This window comes from Balaenoptera physalus (assembly GCF_965194825.1).
Source record: "Balaenoptera physalus genome assembly, chromosome: 18".
Lineage (NCBI taxonomy): Eukaryota > Metazoa > Chordata > Mammalia > Artiodactyla > Balaenopteridae > Balaenoptera > Balaenoptera physalus.
Window position 1 is genome coordinate 60,296,495 of NC_138899.1, and position 14,996 is coordinate 60,311,490.

At 38.0% G+C, this 14,996-nt stretch overlaps 1 protein-coding gene across 1 annotated transcript in view; it reads left to right on the forward strand.

Moving 5' to 3' along the window:
• COG3 (component of oligomeric golgi complex 3) overlaps window positions 1-14,996 on the forward strand; it is a 67,549-nt gene that overhangs the window by 18,246 nt on the left and 34,307 nt on the right. The window contains exons 7-14 of the mRNA XM_082435373.1: window positions 632-757; window positions 2,031-2,111; window positions 5,984-6,027; window positions 6,494-6,620; window positions 7,708-7,799; window positions 8,884-9,023; window positions 10,452-10,612; window positions 13,229-13,340. Of these exons, the coding sequence (XP_082291499.1) occupies window positions 632-757; window positions 2,031-2,111; window positions 5,984-6,027; window positions 6,494-6,620; window positions 7,708-7,799; window positions 8,884-9,023; window positions 10,452-10,612; window positions 13,229-13,340 (883 nt within the window). The remainder of the gene's footprint in view (window positions 1-631; window positions 758-2,030; window positions 2,112-5,983; window positions 6,028-6,493; window positions 6,621-7,707; window positions 7,800-8,883; window positions 9,024-10,451; window positions 10,613-13,228; window positions 13,341-14,996) is intronic.

Genomic DNA, 14,996 nt, shown 5'->3' on the forward strand with positions numbered 1-14,996 from the left:
TTAACATCCCTATTATAACACTTCTTATGCAGTAAACGAATTATTTCTTTCTGTAATATACTTGAAGAAAAACTATAGTAAATTCTTAGTCATTGTCAGTAGTGATGTAAAAAGTGCTTTCAGCTGCTGCTGCAGCAACCCCTGGAATAGAAAAAGGGGCTGGCTGACACAATTTTATCCCATCTAAAAGGACTAGTGATTTTTAGACTGTTGACTTACTGTTTTGCTAGATACTTCCTTGGAAACAAAAAGTATTACTTAGGGGGGGAAATAAAAGGACAAGTCCTTTGGTTTAATCACCATCTCTTTCTGCCCTCCAAGGATTTATAGCTGTATTTATTTCACCCAACTCCTATTCTTTTCTTAGTTGGGCCTCACATATTAGCCTTGAAGTCTGTGGGGTACTGAAAATATATTTTGCTAAAAACTGCAAATATTTATTGAGCCCTTGCTTTGTGCCAGGCACAGGGAATTTGGCTATGACCAAGACAGTCATAGTATTTGTCTTCAAGGAGCTTACAATCTACATAAGATCTTCTTTTGAACTTTCTGTATAGCTTTACATAAAGGACAGGTTGGTTTTCATTAAAAGTTTGCTTCATCTTTGTAAATCTTTCCCTTTCCTTTACAGCCAAGTTTTAAAGATTATCCTGTATATTTACTGAAGTTTAAGCAGTGTCTTTCTAAAGCTTTGCACCTCATGAAGACATATACTGTGAACACACTACAGAACCTCACAAGTCAATTATTAAAAAGGGTAAGTTAACTGGTGAGGTGTTTTTTTGTTTTTGTTTTTTTAATTCATTTATTTTCCATAATGTTAGTCTGAGATTAGTACCTAGTAACTTCAATTTTTTTTTTTTTTTACCTTTTGTTAAATAAATATGCGTTGCAATTTTATTTATAATAGGACATATTAAATATGTCTGTCACAGTCTTATTTTCAAAGAATATATAACAGTGTGAAAAATATTCAGTACTATATGATAAATAATAAAATAAGATTCAAACTATTTCTCACTTAAACTTTTTCTTTTCCTATCTTTTTAAAGAAAATATTAGGAGGAAATACACCAAAATAATAAAAGTGGTTCTGTCTGAGTGGTAGAATTACATATGATAGATAATTTGAATTTCTTTCTTTACAAATGATGGATAATTTAATTTTCTGTATTTAGCAAATGTATTTTTATTGAATGCCTTCTAAATGCTTGGCATTGTGCTAAGAACTGTACAATAGTGAAAGGAGCTAACAAGGTCCCTGCCCTCATGGAGCTTATGTTCAGGAGAAATAATCAGTAAAGAAGGAAAAAGACAAATTAATCAGTTACAGATTTTAGTAGATGCTAGGTGGAAAATTAGCAGCGTGTTAGGTTAGAAAATAAGAGTGGAGCTAGATCAGATTGTCATTGATCACATTTCTTTCCTAAGAAAATAAAACCTTAAAGATAATTTATTTTTTCAGCTTACTTTCTAAAGAATATGGAATATCTTGAGCTTTTAGTTCAAAACTGCTGATTTTTATATTGCATTTTACCATTCACATTGCTCTTAGCTGACATAACAGACTATATAATTTTTCTATTTTGCAAAATTTTATTTTAGGAAACTAATACCTAATAAGTACTAGTACCTACTATGTGTTAGTGCTTTATAATTGAGCAGTGTAAAACCTTTGTGCGTATGTGTTATCACCATTTAATGGATGCACTGAATCTCAGAGAGATTAAGTAATTTGACCAAAGTCCTACACTCAGAAAGTGGCTGAGTATGAATCTGAGTTCAGTCTTTTTACCACCAAAATTCATGTAACATAGCATAAATTTTAATTATAAAGTAGAGAGAGATGACAGCTCCACATAATTATTTCTCATTTGTAGCAATAACAGTATTTAATCTTTCTCTCTGTAAGCTTTTGGTTGGTATATAGGCCAAGCAGTAGCCATATGAAATGGTTTGTGTTATATTTTCTGAGTAATTATTTGTTCGCTAATTATCTTCCTTCCCTATCCTCCCCCATGTTTCTTTAGGATCCTTCATCTGTACCTAATGCAGACAATGCCTTCACATTATTTTATGTGAAATTTCGAGCTGCTGCCCCCAAAGTCAGAGTAAGTCTGTTGACATAAATAAGATAATGCTATGAAATTTATTTAGCCAGCCCTTTTGAAATGCTAATGTATGTTAGATCCTTTGTTTATACCAGGAAAATGAACCTGAATGAAAGGTAGGCTTTGTCCTTCCACATTATAGCAGTATATGTTGTGGTGCTTTAAGCCCACAGAGCAGGAAACACCTAGCTCTTCCTGTGATGCTCAGGGAAGGTTTCCAGTTGAAGGTGATATTTGAGCTTAAAAAAACGTAGATTTATAGCAGACTTGAGGGGATTGATAAGGATATTTTATACAGAGAGAGCAGCATGTATAGGGAAAGTTGTAGAGACATAAAAGACTTGTATTTTGGGAGGACCTCATTTAAGACTGGAACACAAGACTTTCAGTAGGGTGTGATAGGAAAGAAGAAAGGAAAGATGGCAAAGACCATCTCACAGAGGATGTTTCATGTCATGCTAATTCAGGAAAAGTAGAGAGCCAGTGCAATATTTTAAATCAGTGTAATCCCAGATACAGCTGACTGGAGCTGGTACATGTATCTTTTTTTTATTATTGTGAAGCTACTAGAAAGAGTAGTCTGCTTTTGCTGACTCTGACCTCACTCTCTTCCTTGTTTCCCTCTTGAAAGTCAGTGGAAAGGAGTTTTTGTTTTTTGAAGTAGGAACTTGGTCTTGTTTAGAGAAGATACAGTGGTTAGTTGATGGTTTGAGGTTTAGATTGTGCCTGATTGGTTGCTTTTGCTTGTTAGTCAAATTAGCAATGATAAAATTTTTTTTTTTAATTTATTTATTTATTTTTGGCTGTGTTGGGTCTTCGTTTCTGTGAGAGGGCTTTCTCCAGTTGTGGCGAGCGGGGGCCACTCTCCATCGCGGTGCGCGGGCCTCTCACTGTCGCGGCCTCTCGTTGCGGAGCACAGCTCCAGACGCGCAGGCTCAGCAGTTGTGGCACACGGGCCTGGTTGCTCCGCGGCATGTGGAATCTTCCCGGACCAGGGCTCGAACCCGTGTCCCCTGCATCGGCAGGCAGACTCTCAACCACTGCGCCACCAGGGAAGCCCAATGATAAAATTTTGATTAGAAAAGAAATGGTGTAGATAAGAGGGCTCAGTGGTGGGTGAACATAAAATGATTATATAATTATCAGTGGCTTTCCTACATATCATTAGTAACCAATTAGTATATATGATGGGGTTTCATTTATATTAGAGACAGAAAGCATAAAATATTTACCTAGAAATAAACTTAATGGAAATATAAGGATGAAGGAAATAACAAAACTAGAAAGAAAATCATAAAAGTTTGAATAAATGGTAAACCTATCACAATAGGTTCCTGGCGGGGGAGACTTAATTTTTAAAATGTCAGTTCGTCGGCTTCCCTGGTGGCGCAATGGTTAAGAATCCGCCTGCCAATGCAGGAGACACGGGTTCGAGCCCTGGTCCAGGAAGATCCCACGTGCCGCGGAGCAACTAAGCCCATGCACCACAACTACTGAGCCTGTGCTCTAGAGCCCGCAAGCCACAACTACTGAGCCCATGTGCCACAAGTACTGAAGCCTGTGCGTCTAGAGCCCGTGCTCCCAACAAAAGAAGCCACCACAATGAGAAGCCCGCGCACTGCAACGAAGAGTAGCCCCCGCTCGCCGCATCCAGAAAAAGCCTGCGTGCAGCAACGAAGACCCAACGCAGCCAAAAATAAAATAAATAAAAATAAAATAAATAAATTTATTAAAAAAAAAAGTCAATTCCTCCTAGTGTAATTTATTGGTTAAGTGTAATTTTAGGAAAAATTCCAATGGAATTTCTTTTTGGATAATCTTAAAATTCATCTGGTATAGTAGATAAGCAAGACTAAGCAAGAAGAATTTGAAAAATACAGTGATACTGATTCAAGAATTTACTGATGGATCATTGGAATGGAAAATTCTGTAATTTGTATGTAAAGAAAGTTCTCAAATCTTAGAGGAAGGGCTGGAGTTTTCTGCATTGTTTGGGAAGATTTGCTAAGTATTTGAGGGGGAAAAAGGTAAGCTCTTCACTTTGTAACATTATCAGAATACTTTTTTTTTTTTTTTGGCTGCGCTGTGCGGCTTGCAGGATCTTAGTTCCCCGACCAGGAATTGAAGCTGGGCCCTGGGCAGTGAAAGTGCGGAGTCCTAACTGGACCACCAGGGAATTCCCTACCAGAATACATTTTAAGGAGCTAAAGAGTTAAATGCAAAAATGATAAGCAGACCCAAAAAAACAAAAAATCTCTTGGAAAAAAATTACAGCATAAAAGATTAAGAATATAAAAATTAAAATTTCTGAATTTTAAACAGCAAAAAAAAAGGCAGAAATTGGAGAGAATGTTTGCAGCAGATAAGTAAGAAGGTTAATTTTTTTTTTTTTTTGGCTGCGTTGGGTCTTCGTTGCTGCGCGCGGGCTTTCTCTAGTTGCGGTGACCTAGGGCTACTTTTCGTTGCGGTGCATGGGCTTCTCATTGTGGTGGCTTCTCTTGTTGTGGAGCACGGGCTCTAGGCGCATGGGCTTCAGTAGTTGCAGCACGCGGGCTCAGTAGTTGTGGCTCGGGCTTCTAGAGCGCAGGCTCAGTAGTTGTGGCGCATGGGCTTAGTTGCTCCGCGGCATGTGGGATCTTCCCGGACCAGGGCTCGAACCCATGTTCCCTGCATTGGCAGGCGGATTCTTAACCACTGTGCCCCCAGGGAAGTCCCAATATTTTTAATATATTAAGAGAGCTTATAAGTCAGAAAGATGAATATCTCATATAAAAATGACCAGATTGCTCAGAAAATATGAACGGTTAATAAATATGAGTGCATGTTCAGCCTCTAGTGGAGAATACATTCAATTTAAGGTTAGGTGGCATTTTTTCATCAGTTAGAAATTGGCAAATTAAGGTGTAATGTCAGTGGTTTTGAGGATTTGGTGAGACAGGTAATAGTGCTGATAGGAATGTAATTAATTTCTTTCTCAAAGACATTTTAGGAGAATGGAACAAAAGTCTCGAAAAATATTTATCTTTTCTGACCCAGTGTTGGGGGCCCCTGGCTGGGAAGTAGGTATTATGATTATACCAGCTTTACGAGGTAAGAAGTGGAATCTCAGTGATGTGAACCAGCTCTCCTGGGCGCAAACAACTACTAGGGGTCGGCATGCACTCTAGTTTCACTCCAGGCTCAGGGCTCTTAACCACTGGACTGATATTCTTAGGAAACAACCTAGATGTCTAACAGTAGAAGAATGGTCGACTTAAGAGTACATCTAGGGCTTCCATGGTGGCGCAGTGGTTAAGAATCCGCCTGCCAATGCAGGGGACACAGGTTCGATCCCTGGCCTGGGAAGATCCCACATGCCACGGAGCAACTAAGCCCATGTGCCACAACTACTGAGCCTGTGCTCTAGAGCCCGTGTGCCACAACTACTGAAGCCTGTGCCCCTAAAGCCCATGCTCCGCAACAAGAGAAGCCACCGCAGTGAGAAGCTCGTGCACCGCAACAAAGAGTAGCCCCCGCATGCCGCAGCTAGAAGAAAGCCCACGCGCAGCAACGAGACCCAGCTCAGCCAAAAATAAATTAAATAAATAAATTTAAAAAAAAATCTTAAAAAAAAAGCAGATCACAAAGCTGAATATGTAGTATAATTCTAGTTTTGTTTAAAAAGAAAAATGTAACTGTGTGCATACAAAAACTGAAAGAAAATATTCTGAAATGCTGTGATTAATTTTTTTGTGTTTTGGGTGATTTTCATGTTTCAACTTTTTTGTATTCACAGATTTTCTAACATGAGCTTGTGTTACTATTATAATCAGAAAGCAATTGAAAATATAGCTAAAACAGATGGAGTTAATGGACTTTTCTTTATTCCACAGACTCTCATTGAACAAATAGAACAACGATCTGAAAAAATACCTGAGTGAGTACCCACCGGTTCTTCAGTTTCCAAATTACCTTCCTTGAAGTGCTATTTTGCCAAGTCTGTTATGTCCCTGATATTTTCTGAGCAATTACCTTGCATGCTATACAAGCTTTTTCTTGTAGCACACAGCTCAGTTTGGGGAGCAAGGTCACAGACCTGACTTGGTGAGTTTGTAAGGCATCTTTTTCCCATATAGCAGGATTTCCTTCTCATTTAGGTAGATGCAACATCACTGCTCGTGGAAGATAAATCTGTCTTTAAAAGATAAAGGTTATGGTCGTTCATGATGGTTTGTTTTTTCTTTATATACATAAATATTTCTAGTATTTAATGTGGTCAAATGAGCAGTAACCATATAGCTTTGGAGCTTGGCAACCTATTTTGGGATTTAAGATAGGATTTAATTTACATATCTGAAATCAGAAGTTTATACAGTACTCCAATCTCATTTGCTTTTCATCAGATACCAACAACTGCTAAATGACATCCACCAGTGTTACCTTGATCAGCGGGAACTCCTTTTGGGCCCTAGTATTACTTGTACTGTAACAGAGTTAACCAGCCAGAACAACAGAGACCACTGTGCCTTGGTGAGTTTCTGCTTGTCGTGGTTTAATGTTAAGCCTTCTTTTGAGCTGTTACGATACCCTAGAAACTATACTTGGATAAATAAGTTTTGGTCCCCATATCAACAAACTTACAGAATGTTTCTTTCTGTTATGACAAATCTAGTTTAGTAATTAGCATTCAATTTGGCAAAATATTCTCATTTTGATTGATTTTTTGAGGTATGAAGATTCACAAATCAGTATTGTTTTTTGAAAGATGAAGTTTCAAAGTTTCTGGATTTATGTAGACAAATTAATCTTAGCTTTTGCTGCAGAAGTGCTTTTTGGTTTAGTGTGATTTTAATTCAGATTATAGAAAAATACATAAAGATTCTTTTTTTTTTTTTTTTTGTGTGTGTGTGTTTACTGTTTATTTATAGTATTGAAAAACAGGAGTGAATCTAAATGTCATCCGTAGAAGGGTGTTTAAATTATTACATCCACTCATGATCTTATAAAATTTAATTTTTTAGTTTAAAATTGTCTGGTTTCAAAATTTTCTTCAACTAATTTCATAAGCAGAAAGAATAAATATATATGTAGTGGTACAGAATTATTGAGTGTCTTCTGCCTTACCCCAGCTTGAAAATGACTCCTTAAATTGCCCGGTCAGATTGCTATCTTCCATCTAATAAAAGAGGAAGGATTCCTTTCTTTCGGGATGAAGAGAGGTCATACTACCTAGTTGAGGGGTAAAGAGAGGAGAGATGTGGGCAAAGGAGGTAAAAGTGGCTTGGGCTGACGACAGTTAGAGGCCCGCGCACCGCGATGAATAGTGGCCCCCGCTTGCCTCAACTAGAGAAAGCCCTCGCACAGAAACGATTCTTTTTTTAAATGCTTTTCAACTAGAAGAGTAATTTTCATTGTCAAAAGCTTAGAAAGCATAAAGAAGAAAATAAAAATCATCGATAGTTCCATTGTGCAGAAAACCATTTTCTTTTCTTCAGGGAGTTGTTTTATGAATTATGTATGCATAGTCTCTTTGTCAATAAAATGTTGACTTTATTTCATAAACGCTGGAGTTGTTGTGTGTCTCTAACTGTAGATGGTGTGTGTTTGTTTCCCGCAGATTCGCAGTGGCTGTGCCTTTATGGTTCATGTATGCCAGGATGAGCACCAACTTTATAACGAATTTTTTACAAAACCAACATCAAAATTAGAGTAGGTGGTACACGGAATCTAACTCTTGTTTTTAAGATTTAATTCGCTAATGGCTGTAATGGCTTATTATATTATAGGAGTATTCTAAAGTTAACTGTGGAGTGTTTTAACTTTTGTGGGTATGTGAACAGAATATTGTTGGATGGGACAGTGGTTATTTATTTTGAAATAAATGTGCAGCTTAAAGGCCAACATGCTTTCATATTGTTTATAATATAATTATGGAGACAATAAGTTATGATAGTAAGAATCCTGTATAGGGAACTGTCTTGGTATCTAGATCCCTTTATCTACACTAAGGATAATAATTCCTTCTATTTAAAGAATTCTATGATTCTAACTAATGAAGGACACATAAAAACGTAGATACTATTTAAAATCCTTTTCCTTATTTTTCTCAAAGTGTCTTTCAAACCCACTGTCAGTCACTTTTGGGTTCTTCATATTGGTGATTTTGACTCTTAAAAAATTCCAAGATTATGACTCTTGTAAAGGGGAAGAGGCAAATGTATCTTACGGTTTTGATGAAATACTATATATAGAAGAGTACTGTTGACAATATAAAGAGTATAGACAACCTAATGTTTTTCTTTTCAAATGTTTAAAATTGTCAAAATACTTGGTGTATGTCCAGAATATTTTGAGTTTTGTTTATCTAAGTCTGTAAGTATTCAAGAGTTTTGAACCTGTCTTTCCTGGGGAAAATGTCACCATTTGATTCATAGTGGTGTAGGTTATAAAAGGAAAATTAAGTCTACTGAAATATTTTTTATTGTTTTTGAAAGGACATATACAAAATTATTGCTAACATAAGTAGAAGTTGTAATAAATTGACATTCGGCTGGGGCCAGCTAATTGTTGAGGATTGCTTATTAATTCTGAGCTTGATTATTGATTCTAGCAAAAACAGTTCACAGAATTACTTTCAGCCTTTCACTTCTCATTATATAATGTTCCCACATACTATTTTCCAGTAGATTTGTATTATTCTTTTTGGCTGGAAGTAATCAAGGGTGACTTTTAAACTATTAGGAAATACTGAAAGGATTACTACTGATAACCATGTTTTATTCTTTCATTTTAGTGAACTTTTGGAGAAACTGTGTGTGTCATTGTATGATGTCTTCAGGCCATTGATCATTCATGTTATTCACTTAGAGACTTTATCGGAACTTTGTGGGATTCTTAAAAATGAGGTGCTTGAAGATCATGTACAGAATAATGGTAAATAAGTAGAAATGATCATTTCAGAGGTCTTTTAAATTATATCTGTGGCTCAATGAATTTGAAGAAGATTAGTACCTCCCCCCCATCCCTATATAAACAATAGTTTTAAAACTTGGGTTGATGCCTTGTCTCTTTTTGAATCAAGATGCACCTTATTCTGTGACTAAATAATAATGGGGAAAGAATTTTTAAATCTGGGCAAAATTATTAATAAAATAATTATAGTTACTATTCTTTCTGGCATCTGAAATCCATAGAGAACTGTCCATCAGTTTTGGGTTGGGTATTTCTAGTACACTGTTACCAGAGTACATAAAGTAATTGACTGCATTGCATAGTCTTAATTTAAAAAACAGAAATTGTTTTAGCATACATACATAGTAATAATTCATCTTTTTTGAAATTACAAATAAAGAAAAGCAATTCTCTGGAGTAGCTCTACTTTATTCATCTAATACATGCTTTAACAATTGGTTTGATTGTCATAAAATACATGATTTTCCTAGTGATACTTAGGTACCTTTAAAAAATACCCTTCAGGTAATCATTTTACTGGCAGAAATTATTGTCCTTACTTTGACTTTCCTTAAGAGACCCTATAGGTTTGTTACTCTTCCGGAGCTTCTTATTCTATTGCATTTAGTTCATTCTAAGATGTACATTTCTCCCATTTTAATGCTTGTGAATTAAAGATGATTTTTAAAATTAATGTAAATATTTATATGAGTGTGTAATGCCTCCAACTCCCCAGCCCTTGGAAAGCTGATACTGAATCACTGGTGTGTCTTAACATTGATGGCATCTTAGAAATGAAGAAATTCTATACAAACTTGTATCTCATTTTATTTATTTATTTATTTGGCTGCCCTGCGCGGCTTGTGGGATCTTAGTTCCCCGACCAGGGATTGAACTCGGGCCCTCGGCAGTGAAAGCGTGGAGTCCTAACCACTGGACCGCTGAGGAATTTTATTTTTATTTCATTTTATTTTTTTATTCATTTTTCTTTGTGAGAACGTTAAAAGTCATTTAATATCTGTGGGACTCTATATGTAAAATGGAGGTGATAACCTAATTAATAAGCTGCTTTAGCTGTCTCTCAGGATTGGTATGAAGCTATGTGAGATACCTTTTAAAAAACACAAAGCACTTTAAAACTAAGATTATTATTCATATTAATAATGGAAATTATTTCACAGAGTCCCAGGAAGAAGATGTAAGGGCAAATTTATTTTCCAATTTTAAATTTGAGGAAATTGGAAGACATTTATTAAATTTTTCTAAGGTCATCAAGTCATACCAAAATATCCCTGAAGCAAGAGTGGTTTATACTATTATTAGACAATTTGGTAATATTTTTGCTTGTTTAAAGAAAGTATTTTTTAAATCTAAAGGAATGGGTGATTGACCTTTTTTTTTTTTTATCAGCTGAACAGTTGGGGGCATTTGCAGCTGGAGTAAAGCAGATGTTGGAAGATGTACAAGAGCGACTTGTCTACCGAACCCACATCTACATTCAGACAGACATTGCGGGCTATAAACCAGCTCCTGGAGATCTAGCGTATCCCGATAAGTTAGTAATGATGGAGGTAGGGTCTTCTTATTTGATCTTCCCCCACCCCACATAACTTTTGGATATTTTATACTGGTGAAAATAGGATTTTTCTTTTTAATTCTCATTCAAGATGCAAAAATCAAGATAAACTTGCCATGAAATCGTAGGAAATAAAAATTTTAAAAAACTGAACAGAAATAATTTGTTAGAGTGTCCTTCCTTCAAGTTGTATTTTATAAACATTCTATTCGGTTTTCTGTCCTTTTCCAGGAAGTGTGTCTTCTCAATTTTTAAATAGAATTAGTGCTTCCTATGATTTCTCTTTTTTTTGGTAAGTGGCATAGAAGAGGATTAATAACATATAAGCCACCAGAGTTGATGGTCACATAACCATGTGTCGTCTTCTCCCATTAAAAACTCTGGTGGTTGTCTCCTCAAAATTACACAGTGCTGGTGTCCAATGTATGGTTTGAAGACTTAGGTGTATCTCACTCATCTTTCAGTTACATATGTATCTTCATTTTCTTTGAGTGCTGTACAGAGTTAAAATAATGCATAGGGTATTAGTGCTTAAACAGAATTAGAACCTGGAAATTCTTTTTATTTGTTTATTAATTTTTTTGAATGACACAATCAGGTTTATTGCTCCAGGTTAAACCAGTGTAGACTGGATATGGGAAGGGTGAGGGGGGAACGCAGGAACTTGGTGAAGGCATCCCCCCGGCCTTGGCCTATGCTGAGTTCTCGGCACCCTGGGAAGCCAGCCAGTCAGTGCATTTCAGACCTGCTGATCACCTGCTCGTGGGCCAGGCCCACAGTAGAGTTTGAGGCACAAGCCAAGGCTCTGGGGAGCATGTCCCTCCTCCCTGTGGGGTCACCTGCACAGGTCTGAGCACAGAGGAGGGGTCTGCGGAGATGGCCTCTGCTGGGGCTGCATCCTTAGGAGGGTATCTTGGTGGAGGAGGAGGCTGCCTCCTTCTTCTTGGTGGGGCCTTCAGCAGCTCCAGCTTCTTGGGAGGCTGGTATAAACAGGTCTGTTTCTCAGCCCGATCTAGGGAGTTGTGCTCTCTCCCCTTCCTCCCCTCCTCTCCTTGTCTCCTTTGTGAGTATCAGTTTTTACGTTCTAGACAGAATACCTGTTTTAATAGTGCTGTCTGATAGGATGTTAGGTGATTGAGTTTGCTATATACCCCCTCCCAGTTTAATTTAGTGATACATTTGGTATGTTTATTTAGTCAACACATGGCCAGTGTCCTGAGTGTTTTCTTTTTATTATTTTTCAAAATTTGTTTATTTATGTATTTATTGGCTGCCTTGGGTCTTCGTTGCTGCACACAGGCTTTCTCTAGTTGAGGTGAGCAGGGGCTACTCTTCGTTGCTGTGCGCAGGCTTCTCATTGCGGTGGCTTCTCTTGTTGCAGAGCGTGGGCTCTAGGTACGCGTGCTTCAGTAGTTGCGGCACGCAGGCTCAGTAGTTGTGGCACACGGGCTTAGTTGCTCCGCGGCATGTGGGATCTTCCCGGACCAGGGCTTGAACCCGTGTCCCCTGCATTGGCAGGCGGATTCTTAACCGCTGCACCACGAGGGAAGTCCCCTGAGTGTTTTCTTGTGTAGACCTCTTGTTTTAAGTGTACTGCTTCCAGTAAATCTATTTGCTTTGTTTTTCTTTTGGTGAAGGTCAGGGGTTTAAGGTGATCTGGCTGTGACATCTGTGTGTCATTTAGGGATTAGCTATACTTGCTGGTTTCTGTTTGCAGAATGAAAGGACGGGCCTGACTGATACAGAGCCTGTCTCCTAAACAGTTCTCTGGCTATTCTTTTTGGCAGTAGGTGGGTGTCTGTTAGGCCAGGGGTCCCCAACCCATCCGTGGCCTGTTAGGAGCCAGGCCGCACAGCAGGAGGTGAGCGGCGGGTGAGCGAGTGAAGCCTCATCTGCCGCTCCCCATCACTCGCGTTACCGCCTGAGCCACCCTCCCCTGCATCTGTGGAAAAACTGTCTTCCACGAAACTCGTCCCTGGTGCCAAAAGGTTGGGGACCGCTGTGTTAGGCCTTCATTTCTGTATATTTCCACCTTTAAAACCAATGTAAATTAGTAGGATTTTCATTGCCAACTTAGTAGTTAGTGACCTGTGTATATTTGATGGTATTCTTTAGGTAGTGAAAAAGACTTAAATAGTCTCAGTCCATAAGATAATTTTTTAAAATCTGCTTAAAAAATAACAAACTGTAGCTGTTCTCACAGGTTTTAAAGAGAAAACCTGTAGTTTGAGTTTGCCAACTCCTTGATAAAAGCATTTCTGACATCTAGAATGTACCCAATCTTAAATATGAATACTTTGTTTCTAAATGTAAAATTGAAAATTAAGCTTCTAATCTGAGCCTTGTATATTTGACTCTCTTCAGCAGATACCTTGTAATGGTTCTGAAATTAGTGGTTCAGAGAAGGCTATGTATGCCTTTATGAGAATAGAGACACTCTATACCAATTTAACTTTTTCATCTCCATGTGTTGTTTTGGCATAGTTCTCTTAATTAGTTCGTTTATCCATTAATTAGTATATATTTCTTTACCTTATAGAAAGAATGTGTTCATATTGCTAAACACAGCTGAAAACTACACTTTAATGTTCCTTCTGATTTCTTTATACAGCAAATTGCACAGAGTTTAAAAGATGAGCAGAAGAAGGTACCACCTTCAGAAGCTTTGTTTTCAGATGTTCAGTTAGAAGAAGCAGAGCCTCCTAATAATCTAACAAAATCTGGTATGTTATGATGTTTTAACTTCCAGCTTTTATTCATTCATTTAATAAACTTTTATTGAGGACTTGTCATGTCTCAGGCAAGAAAAACATCTTGTGCCTTTGAGGAGCCCACACTTTGGCAGGGGGAGATTGGCAAGCCACAGGCGTAATTCAGGGGTGACAGGATAAAGGTAGGCACAGGGCACTCTTGGGCCATGGGAAAAGAGCATCAGAATTGTGAAGGGGGATGAACTTTGAGTGCAGGAAGGCTGATTCAGTGAGAGGTGTGGAGTCTGAAAGCTGTAGTGTTGATGAGTATGAGAGAGCCAGGTGAAATAAGGTTGTTTTAAGATAGAATCACATGGAGGACGGCATACAGGAATGGAAGACCGTAGTTGCTTTGGGGATGTCAGGTGGTTTGCTGTGTTTGGGTACAGGTTCCTGTAGGAAGGAGCAGGCAAAACAGGCCAGATTGTGATAGGTGTCAGGTGATAATCTCATGGACTTTGAAATTCTACCTAATTTTACCATTAGATTTGCATTTTTTAAAATGTATTGATTGAGTGCCTAGGACTCAGGTAAAAAATTGACAGAAACGTATGGGATAGCTTGGACTAGGGTACCTGTTATGCAAGGAACAAAATTATCCAAGAGTCACCCTGGATAACTGATGAGTTATCTAGACAACAGGCTAGATGAGAAGTAGGGCACCCCTTCTCCTCACCCCTCAGCTGTAAGAGTAACACTCAAACTCAGCTCCATGTGGGACTGACTGGGAGTCGGGGGTGCTGTAACTCCATGGGCTTTAAACAGCCCCAGCTGCCCCCAAATCCCCAAGCTTAGTGCATCATCAGTTTATTCTGCGTCAGCTCTGTAACAGTTGACACCGCAAATCCAGACTGCCAAACAGCCTCAGTATTCCCCATCTGACAAAGCCATTTTATCATGCCTGCCCTATAGGAAGAGAGACCCATAGGGAGCTGAAATTTCCTCCTCTGAAATAGAACCCATGCCATGTCCTAATATACATCTTGGTCCTAGTTCGCCTCTTGAAGAGTTACTGGAGAGACTAGAGTACAAATCTGTCTTACCAACCCTGGCCTTGTACCTTTCCCCAGTAGAGCTTATTCTTTAACGCATACCTGGCATTACATTAAGGTGTTGTTGGTAGAACTGTGGAGACTGATTAAGATGTTGCTGTGTTTTTCTATCTGAAAGGTAAAGGTGGTTTGAACCAGGGCGTTGATGGACGGTGGGGGATGGAGAGAAGTGTATAGATGAGGGATATAGTTAGAAGTTTGAATCAATAGAATCTGGTGACACACTAGATATGGGTGCTAAGGAAGATTGAGTAAGGTCCATGTGGAACAACTGAGAGATCTGTATTAAATAGATCTAGAGTTATGCTGTCCAATATGGTAGCCATAGAGCATGTGCAGTGTGGCTAGTCCGAATGTGCTGTGTGTAGATACGCAATAAATTTCAAAGACTTAGTATGAAATAAAGAATAAAAAGTATCTTATTAGTAATTTTTATATGGATTATATGTTAAAATAATGAGATTTTTGATCTATTAGATTAAATAAAACATATTCAAAGTAGTCCCACTAGTTTTACCTTTTTTAATGTGGCGTTTTAATGTGTCACATTTGTGGTTCACACAGGAGTCCTCTTGGA